Below are 10,421 nucleotides of genomic sequence, written 5' to 3' on the forward strand. Positions count from 1 at the left end.
ACTGCCTTCTCAGAATCCACTTTACTCACTCTCTATTGTGTCACAATCATCCTCTAGAGGTGAGGCCTGAATGACCTAAATTTAGTGTAATCCCATCCTCCTTATCTAGTGCTCAGTTCAGTAGTAGATACATGAAATAAATAATGTGTCTTATTAAATATGAATATATGAGATTATATTTAATATTGAAAGAAAAGAAGCTGGCTTATTTTGGACAATGTGACATTTGAGTGAGACCATAGAATTGCATCAATCACTTTGCAGCCATCAGGGGATCTTGCCAAAGGATGAAGTACACCCACAGAAAAGCTCAGATGAAGAGAATAGCCCAGAAATGTTGCTGAAGTTCTGATCGAACCAGGCTTGAAGATAAATCTTCCCTCTGAGCATTTTTAGTTGTTTAATACCCTAAATTCCCTTTAATGTGTAAGACAATTTAAGTTGGGGTTTCTGTTACTTGCAACTAAAAACATCTCAAATGGTAAAATTTGCTAAATCCATTCTCTTTCAAATGAATTAAGACTAATGTGCTCCACATGCTTTATATATCTATTATTAATTTTCATGGAATATGTGAATTCAGTGTATTAGATGCAAACTTGTACATCTCCTCATATGTTAACTGCCCCCTCCCTTTCAAAGGTACTGTCTGCCTCCTGGGCTATGCTGTTCCTCTTTTCTGGGCTCCCTTTTCTGAGCTGACTGGAGTCTAAGTTAAAGCTCTGGAAATGAATAGCTATCATGACCATAAATTGAGTCTATCCGCCCACACCAAGTTACCCCTCCACTTCCTAATTTGTATAAAAAGGTCTGGGTATTGGGCTTCCTAAATGACATTCAGGGAAAACATGACACAACTAGGAAGTCTGAAAAATTAGGTCCTGTGGGATGAAAGTTGACCATTGAGAAATAAGGAGAGAGCCACACAGATTAACTCCCTCTATTCTCTCCTTCCCAAGCACCGCCCTGAGGTGGAGCTTTGTCTTTGAAATCTTCCAATTGCTTTGCTTCACATATTTCCTTGCTTCACTTCCACTTCTTCCTCACCCTTATTTCCCTGAATTTTCACTTTCAAGTAGAGTCAGCTTTTTAAGCCTTGCCTCAGCTTTCTATAGGACTACATTTATATTAATAGGCAAACTAGAAGTTCTGGAATAGCTTGTTAGAAATCAGTCAGTGAATGGTCCAGATGCATAGATTTGCATCTGGACCTGACACCAAGCCAGACCTTGTCTGCCCAGTATTATTTTCCAAAATAAATTTGAAACTTAGGAAAAATAGTTTAGGTTGTTGGTACAGTTACTGTCACAGGTTGTAGCTCTTCTCCCCAGAGTTGTTTTCTTTGCTAACTTTGTAGGGCTCTGCATTTTGTTGTTATAAGAAAGGTTTCTAGAGGAATGGTAAGTAATGACAAGGTACAAAATATAATGGTAATTGCATTTGGATTCCAAAGACATTTGAAAACAAATCTCCCATCCCCATTCCCATATATCATTCTGAATATTCTTTGATTGTTGTATCATCCACACCTTTTATTTAAGAGACCATTCAGACATATTAGCAATACACATCAAGATATTATGTAAATCTGGAGGAAGAAAATATAAGTGATTCTCCTCTCTGAATAACTCACACTTTTCCTTCATGACTGATGTCAAGCATCACCTTCCCGGGAAGTTCTCCTGACCCACCTCCTACATTGCAAGTTAGATGCCCACCCTCTGGGGCCTCATTGCTTCTTGTGCACACATTACATTTTCACTTTACTATTTATTCATCTGTGTATTTTTCACCAAATTGTGAGGTTCTTGATGGTAAAACCTGTATTTAATCTCTGTGCTCTCAATGCCAATTCTAGAGGTAGAAATGGTAAAAAGGTGACCAAGACTGTTTTTCTGTTGACCAAGCTGCCAGCCTTATTCTTCATGTGCCCCTACCCACTCTTTTCTCTCCTGCTTGCCTTGAAACCAATCTTGCAGGTATGGTACTGCAGAGAAAAACAACTTAGATTGCAGGGGAGAAAGAAGAAAAGACAACTTCAAACCCTAGCTATTCTAAATATCAGTCTTGCCCCTAACGTCCTCCTCTGCTTCCCTTCCATCTCCCTCGGACCTCAGCCCTTACACTACCCAGACATCTGACAGGTTCCTAAGAGGGTAGTTCCTCATGTCTCTCTTCTTCTCTCCTAGCCTTTACAGACTCCAGGTGGGTTAACTGCTGCAAAGGAATATTCTGAGCCAAATCACCCTATGTGCACCCATAGTAAATCACTCACTCAACCCAGTGAGCAGGTCCCTTTGCTATCTTCCAGTGCTTTTATTCAGACACAGTCCCAGTACTTAGGAAGCCAGCTGTCCTTTGTTTCTACAAAGTTGAGTTCCACCATCTCTCCCCTGCTGTATCAGTCATCTGAACAAAGTCATCCTTGCCTGTTTAACATTACCTGGTATAGGTATTTCTCTCAGAGTGGACAGGAAAAGATTAAGAGTGAGACAAGGAAACAAACAGAGGTAGATATGTTCAAAAACTATTATTGGAACTCCTTAGATGTTGGGAAATAGAATTGATGCTAAAGCATATAGTCATATTGAACCATGGCTACCATTTGAAGAGGTTTAGAGGAACTATAACTAGGCCATCATTGAAAGCAACTGTAGTAAGAGAAAAGATTTTGCGTGCACTGAGTGGTTAAAAGACTAACGTCAGAGTTGACTTGAGTAAATGGATAATATTATCCTAAATCAAACAATCTACCAATCTGGGTTACTTGTCTAAATGCTTGTCTTTACTGTTGGTGGCCTGATTAGTATACTGAGCACCAGAAAGTGTTCTTAAAACCAGCTGTCAGATTCCTACTATTGAGGATAATAAAGATAGAAGAAGAGTTCAACAAAATGGTTAGATTTTCTGGGTATAATTTTGTATGGAATCCTCATGTTTTCATTTGGAGCAAAAGAAGTGAAAGCAAAGCTTTTAGGAATGGGGTCATTCATTGCAGAAGGATGGAAACTGGTAATATCCATACGGAAAAAATCACTTGGAGGCCTTAAGAAATCAAGAAAGTATAAGTAGAAAAATTACTGGACTGAACCCATGAGACTTCTTTTATTCTTTCTTGAAATGCCATACTACAATGAAGCATTTTCAAAATGTGTAAACATATAAATCTACAAGGATGAGAACAGGAAAGAGAAACAAACGAAAAAAGTTAAGGTAGAAATCAGAGGAGTAAATCTGAGAACCTGAAAAAGCTTTAAATTCTAAATCCAAAGAAGGAAAATTGAGGTCCACTTTGATCTATTTTACAGAATCTTGAAGGGCTCAGAAATTGGCAGTGGTAGGTACCTCACAATGATTTCATGGGTGCAGAGGTGAGAGTGGAGGTGATAAAATAAGGTTGATTGTTACTTAGATTCTGAGATTCCATCCTCTACTCAATGCCTTTGGATGACTTTGGCAGCAATGAGGTTTGGAGGTTTATTTTCTGAAGATGGTAAAATAGAAGTTCTCCAGACTCAGAGGCACCTGCAGAATTTTGGGTGGGGTTACTGACAGCAAAGGGATTAGGTGAATGCAAATACACAGACTGCTGAGATCCTGGCCCGTTTTCTACACTTAACTCTCAGAGCAATGGCACCAAGCTTTACTCTTTAGATAGCAGGCTGGACCAGACTTTTCTGGAGGAAACCTGATCAGCCCAAGTAGAAAGGTCTAAAGAAACTGTTATTAGGAGTTTCCCAACAAAGATCCCGGCTAGATGATCCTGAGGAGAAGCTCACAATCAATGAGCTGCATCCACACACTCAGAGCTTCTAATGAACTTCCAATGAGCTGCAATTTTTTAAAAAGGACAGTAGTAAGATTTATTTGAGGAAATCCTCTGTTGGTAAAAGACCAAAATAATCAGACATAACAAAAGCAATGTGGTAGAAACAGACAGTGCAGAGAGAAAAAACTTCAGAAGAACTTGAAATTAATATCCTCATAGAAATGAGTAATGAAAATCATATTAAAGTGGTTGGAAGATAAATTCAAGGATATCTTTCAGAAATTAGGGAGACAAAAAGACAAAAGAATGGGAAATAAAAAACTTAATTTAAAGAGAAAAGAATGTGCCCACATGGTGGTTACATGGAAGACCAGGTCCTGAGCTGAGCACAGTCACAGCCTTGACCACAGAGTGTTTTCCCAGATGGAAGTGAACAAACAGCCTCGCTTAGACCAGCCTTTCTCAACTGGGAACAATGGCCCAGGAATGTAGGATCATCTCTCATCCAGATAATTTATACATGTGCAGATTAAAACTTCAGGTAATTATATTAAGGGTTGCTAAGAAAAACAGATCCTTGCTCCATTTTCCTTTTGCAGTTGCAACCACTTTTAACTCCTTGAGCTCTTAGAGATTTCTCCCTATTACTAAATGGCCTGCTTACATGTCTTCCTCTCCTTCTCCTTTTCAGTTTTAAGCATCATCTATTGACTTCTCTATTTTCTCCTCCTTACCCACAACACGTATATATTTGCCATCTCATGTATGCTTCTGGGATACTTTTAATTTAGATTGATGTTCCATGTTTATATTATCATGATTAAGTGTGTTTTGGCCACATATGAGCTATATAGTAAAAAATAAAAATGTTTTCTTTCTTATACAATTTTTTGTTTTTTGCATACTTATTTATATACCTCCTTCCTTAAAATCAGCTTTCTGTGCTGTAATTTATATACAATGGGTTTCACCAATTTTTAGTTTAGAAATTAATATTTTGCCTAATGTATACAGTGATGTAACTACCACAATATTCATGGTACAGAATACATTGTCAATACAGTAGCTCTACATGACTATTTAGTTAAAATCAATTAAGATAAAAAATTCAGTTCCTCAACCACATTAGCCAAATTTCAAGTGTTTATATAGCCATCTCTGGCTAGTGGGTAATGGGACAGATAAAGAACATATTCATTATTGCATAACATTCTACAGTGCTGATAGAATTTTCCATCACCCCCAAAATATCCCTTGGCCCCCTTTGCAGTCAGTCTTCTTTTACAGATGACCTCTGGCAAACATTAATGTTTTTATTTGCCACTATTGTTTTCTTTGCCGTCTCCAAAATTTCATATAAATGGAATCATACACTCTATGATCTTCAGTAGCTGGCTTCTTTCTGTTAGCATAATGCTTTGAGATTTATTCATATTGTTGCAGTTAGCAGTAACGGGTTTCTTTTTACTAACTAGTAGTATTCCTTTCTATGGCTAGATCACAATTTGTACATACCAGAGTAAATGGACATTTGTGTTGTTTCTGTGTTGGGGCTACTATGGATAAAGCTGCAATGGACAATAGAGTACAAGTTTTTATGTGAACTTATATTTTCATTTTCCTTGAGGTAATATCTAGGTGTGAGATCTATAGGTCATATGCTAAAGTTTATAAGAAACTGCCCAAATTGTTTTTAAAGCGACTGTAGTGTTTTGCATTCCTATCATCATGCTGGAGAGTCCCTGTTCTCCACATCCCCTGTAACACTTGGTATTGTTAGTTTCTTAATTTTTGCCATTGAAGTGAGTGTGTATTGGTACTTAATTGAGATTTTAATTTGCATTTCCCTAATAACAAAAGATGTGCACATCTTTTTGTGAACTTATTGACACTTAGTAATATGTCTTTTTAAATATTTTGGCCTTTTTTAAACTTATTTTTCTTCTTATTGTTGTGAAAGTTCTTTATGTATTCTAAACACAAGTCTTTTATCAGATATATGCTTTATAAATATTTTCTCCCAGTGTGTGGGAAAATCTGTTTTCATTTTATTAACAGGGACTTTTGCAAAACATTACTTTCTCAATTTTCTCTCTTACAGTTTTTACTTTTTGCCTTATCTAAGAAATATTTGCCAAATCAAAGGTAACAAATATTTTTCCTATGTTTTTTTAAGAAGTTTTATAGTTTTAACTCTTACATCTAGATCTATGATTCATTTCAAATTATTTTTAATTATAAGGTTTGTTTCATTTAGTTTTTTTTTTTTTTTTTTTTTTTTTTTAGCAACAACACATTTATATATCAATATGGAGAGTGAGCAGGTTGAGTTCAGCAGCACTAGGATGGGAGCTTCTTTGCAGACGTGGAAAGGCCATTCCAAAAGGACATCAGATAATCAATGTTCCCGAAGTGAGTTTTGCTTCTACCTTGCCAAGATGCTGTGTCTTGGGCTGAAAGAAATGTCTCCTTGAGACCTGGATAGGTGATAGGGGTTCACCAAGGCGAGGCTGCTTCCTCACTTGCCCATGCAAAGGTCAGTCATTTCCACCAAAGCCAGCAGCGAAAGGGCCCCCTAGCACAGCTGTGCTGCTGTCTCCTCCCACCGACCCACCTGTAGTTCGGGCAGGTGTCCCCGAGGTCCCTTGGTGGACAGAAGGAACAGAAGGGCCCCCTAGCACAGCTGTCCTGCTGTGTCCGCTCTCTGACCCACCTGTCTTTTGGCCAGGTGGGCCCCAAGACCCTGGATGGGCGGAGGGAACTAAAGCGCCCCCATGCACAGCTGTGCTGCGGTGTCCTGCCAGCGAACCACCTGTGTTTTGGGCAGGTGGGCCCCGGGTCCCTTGATGGGCAGAGGGAACTAAAGGGCCTCCTGGCCCAGCAGTGCTGCCATCTCCTCCCACTGAACCACCTGAATTTCAGCCAGGTGGACTCCAGTTCCCTTGGTCTAAAGAGGGAACTAAAGGGTCCCCGTGCCCATGTTGTGTGCTCTCACCTCCCACTGCTCTTGCACTAGGCATACCCTGGATGGTTGGTGTCTGTGGAACAGAAGTGATGCTGTCTCTACCGCTTGGCCCTTCCCCAAAGTTCAGAGCTCCAGACGTGGAACTGGGTCGTGGGGCGGGCAAACTGACCCCACAGCCTGTCATTCCCTTCAGGGCTGCAGGTCCTGTAAAGACAAGTGGTCCTCTATCAGTCTTTGCACCCAGTGAGCTGCTATCCCCCAGTGCTGGGCATCCCCGTGGCAGTAGCAAAGCCAGGAGTCAGGTTTGTGTCATTGGCGGCAGCACCTGTGTTGTTTCCATAGGCCCTCTTGGTGCCGACAGGGATCCCAAAGGTGAAAGGTGGGGGTGTGAGTCCTGAAAACACTGGTTCTGTCATGCTGCCCCTGGGTGGCTGGGCAGCAGGAGAGCTTATGCCTGCAGCTTGTGGTGGTGCTGCCAAGTTTGCCAGAGAGTAAGTGGGGCCAAAGCTGGTGGCTCCCAGCTGCTGCCTGATGGAGACCCCAAATGTGAGCTGAGGACCAGCTCCTGGTGCAAACGGTAAGGTGTAAGTTGCAGCTGGGGTCCTGGCTGGCTGTGACGTCAAGCCAGTGCAGACTTGGCTTCAGGCAGTGCTGCCATTCCGCTGTGTGTTTGTAGAAGTAGGAAGGGCATTGAGAAGTGGCAAGATGTTCTTCCAGGAGACAGGAGGGGACTGGTGATGGATGACAGCCTGCGAAGGGGGTGTGGTGCCCATAGGCTCAGGATCAGATGCAGCCTTGGATGCTGGGTGTGCCAAAATGCTGCCGGCTGGATGGAAGATGGCCAGAGATGCAGTGATGGGGAAGCCAGCGAAGACAGGAGGACCGCCAAAAGTGGCTCTCAGCGGCTGTCCTGGAGGGGCCCCAAAGATGGGCTGAGGTGTGATTCCTGAGCCAAAAGGAGGGGTGAAGATTGAGGTGGGTGCACTGCTCTTAGATGCACGTGGGCTGATGGAGCCAGGCGCCTTTGCAGAGGGGGTCCAGTTCATACTCTGATGGGCTTGGGGAAATTGGAAGGAATTCCCAATGGGGCCTGGGGGAGACCTGAAAATGACAGCCAGGGAAGGGGGACTGGTGTCCATAGCCATTTCCCCAGAATCTGAGGCAGGCTGGGAGGCCCGGTGTGGAAATGGGCTGGCTGTGGTGGTGGTGGAAGAGGCCATGGGAGCAAGGATGGACTGGCTGGTGAAGCCAGAGGTGCTGGTGCCAGGGACTATGGGTGGGGTCGGTAAGATTAAAGGCACGGGGTCTACACACATAGGGGTGGGTGACTGATTTCTGAGGGTGGTATGATTGGAGAAGAGGGTTAAGGGGCTAGGAGCTGTAGGGAGGTGAGGTGTCAAAGGTGTCGGAACTGCGAGTGAGGGTGGAGGGCCACTGTTCTCAGGAAGGGGAACCTGAGGGAGGGGATTGAATCTAAAGGGAGACAGGGATTGTGTGGGAACAGCCAGAGGTGAGGTAGGAACTGGTGTTTGGTCAGGACTAGTTGGTGTAGGGGGAGGTATAGGGCTAGACAGGGCTGGGGACCTGGCATGGGGGGGTCACTCGAATCAGCTACTGCTGTGGAGGAACTGGCCGGAATCGGCAGGGTGGCCATGGCTTGGGTCAAGGCCCCTGCATTCTGCACAGCAGGCAGAGAGCAAGAAGGGGCAGGCTCAGCGACACTGCCCTCTGTCGGGCCCTCAATTTCATCTTCCTCCAAGATGGTATTGTCCTGTTTTGGCTCAGTCTTCCTCTCCAAGTCTGTATCTTCGGGGCTGACTACCCGAGGAAGCTTCTGAAGTGGGGGCAGTTCACCTCCACCCCACAACAGTGGCAGTGGCAGTGGCAGTGGCATCACCAGCTTCCTTTTAGAGTGTCTGCATCTGGCAGGTGTGGGAGAAGGAGTGCTGCTTGATGAAATAGCTGCAGGATTTTCTGCCGATGTCTCCTTCCCTGGCTGTGAACCTGGAGAGCTGAGCTGATGGCCTTTATCCAGCTGATGGTGCAGCCCCTTCGGAAGCAGGGGATGGGGTGAGACTGGGCCAGGGAGCCCTGCTGCACCTGGATCACATCTTCTGAGAGAACTTTCCTTAAGAGGATCAGAGCTGCACTGGAAGGAAGGGACCATTCTCTCCGTCTCCAGCAGCGTGGATGTGGAGGGTATATCCTCACCACTCTGGGGTGCCCTTCTCTAACCTTCCTGCTCTCTGGTTTCTGTGTGATCCTCCTCCTCTATGGCCAGCCCTTTGCTGTGGTCTCCTGGGCTCCTCAGTTCATACTCCTTTAGGCAGGGATGCAGGAGGTGGCTGGATGGCACTGGCCTACAGGGGACGTCAGCCTGTGCAGGTGGCAAACACACGAGAGTCCATCTGTGTCCTGGACGAGGAATCCTCACTGTCCCAGAAGAGGGGCCGAACATCTTGGAATTTCGAGGAGACAGCCACGGCTTCTTCCGAGGATTCTCTCTGAACACAGACGGACGTACCCCTAGAGAAGAGCATTGGCTCAGCTGGATGGGATAGTTCCTCTTCAGGGCGATGTCAAACCCAGACTGTGAGTTCCGGCGACCCTGGTTGAAGAGCCGGCGCACAGGGCTGGAGAGAGGCGCAGGGGCAGCAGGATGCTCCCGACCTACCACCAGTGGAACACAACGGGAGGGATGAACAAGTGGGTGACCGCTGGGCCCAGGGCAGCGGCTGCACGCCAGGGGGCGTAGTAGCTTGGTCAGTGTATTCCCCATGAAGGGCAATTTCGATCGAGGGAGTGGAGTGTGAACCATGAGAGCGGTTGCCTAGCATCCAACTCCTCCGAGGCAAAGACCCAAATGGCACCGTTCAGCCAGAGCCGTGTGACAGCAGCATCACCGGGACACGTAACAATGGGAGGGTGAGCGTGGCATGGGCAGGGCAAGTGACGTGGGGGGGAGGACGCCTGGCAGGGGGAGGGCACTTGACAGCGGGAGGGTGCATGAGGGACAGGGACGGGTGCGAGAGAAGGTGTGGGAGAAAAGATGCCAAAGGGCAACAGTTAAGGCCCCATGGGGCTGCGAAAGGTTCTGGGGAGGATATGCCGTCCCTTGACGCGCCCAGATCCTGCACTGCACACAGCATCCTTTCCAGGTACAGACGGATTTCTTCACTTCCTTGGACCCCTTCGGTGAAAACAACACCTCTTCTTGGGTCACACAAGTGGCAATGCCCAAAAGAGGAGCTCAGCCAGGCTCTAGGATCCCCAAGCTCATTCCTTTAATGAAGAGACTGTACTACCTTCTCATCGTGTAGGCATTTGACAGAATAATACATGCAGTATTGCGCACCATGACACGCCTCTGAAGAGCACATGCACTACCTTACTAGCTGCGCTTCTTTGGCTCAACTCATGAGCCCAACTTGGTGCACAATGGTCTGCTCCAGTCTCCTCAGAAGATGTGGAGCGGGAACACTCACTTGTCAACAGAGCACCATTGGGCATTGGATTTCTCTTCCAATCGAGCCTGGCTGCACAGTTTGGAACTGGTCTGATTTCTGATCCCCTTCCAGATACAGAAGAGAAAGTGCATCCATGCTGTTGACCAAGGTTCACCTGTAATAAGTGGTAGCAGAGATTGACCTCAATAGAGTCATTTCTGAAAGTTTGATACATGGCTTC

General features: G+C 45.0%; 1 protein-coding gene across 2 annotated transcripts; it reads right to left on the reverse strand.

The window, feature by feature from the left end:
• Positions 1 to 4,915: 4,915 nt before the first annotated feature.
• On the reverse strand, positions 4,916 to 8,342 carry LOC143673485 (nuclear pore-associated protein 1-like). 2 transcript variants are annotated; one of them, XM_077148037.1, is made up of 3 exons: positions 7,060 to 8,342; positions 6,765 to 6,938; positions 4,916 to 6,222 (listed from the first exon to the last, which is right to left on the reverse strand). In XM_077148037.1, the coding sequence occupies exon 1, from the start codon at positions 8,048 to 8,050 to the stop codon at positions 7,376 to 7,378; it is 675 nt and encodes a 224-aa protein (XP_077004152.1). In that variant the 5' UTR covers positions 8,051 to 8,342; the 3' UTR covers positions 4,916 to 6,222; positions 6,765 to 6,938; positions 7,060 to 7,375. The 2 variants fall into 2 exon arrangements, with proteins under 2 accessions (XP_077004152.1, XP_077004158.1); XM_077148043.1 differs by having other exon boundaries at positions 4,916 to 6,246.
• Positions 8,343 to 10,421: the final 2,079 nt, after the last annotated feature.

The sequence above is a fragment of the Tamandua tetradactyla genome, chromosome 1 (genome assembly GCF_023851605.1).
Source record: "Tamandua tetradactyla isolate mTamTet1 chromosome 1, mTamTet1.pri, whole genome shotgun sequence".
NCBI lineage: Eukaryota > Metazoa > Chordata > Mammalia > Pilosa > Myrmecophagidae > Tamandua > Tamandua tetradactyla.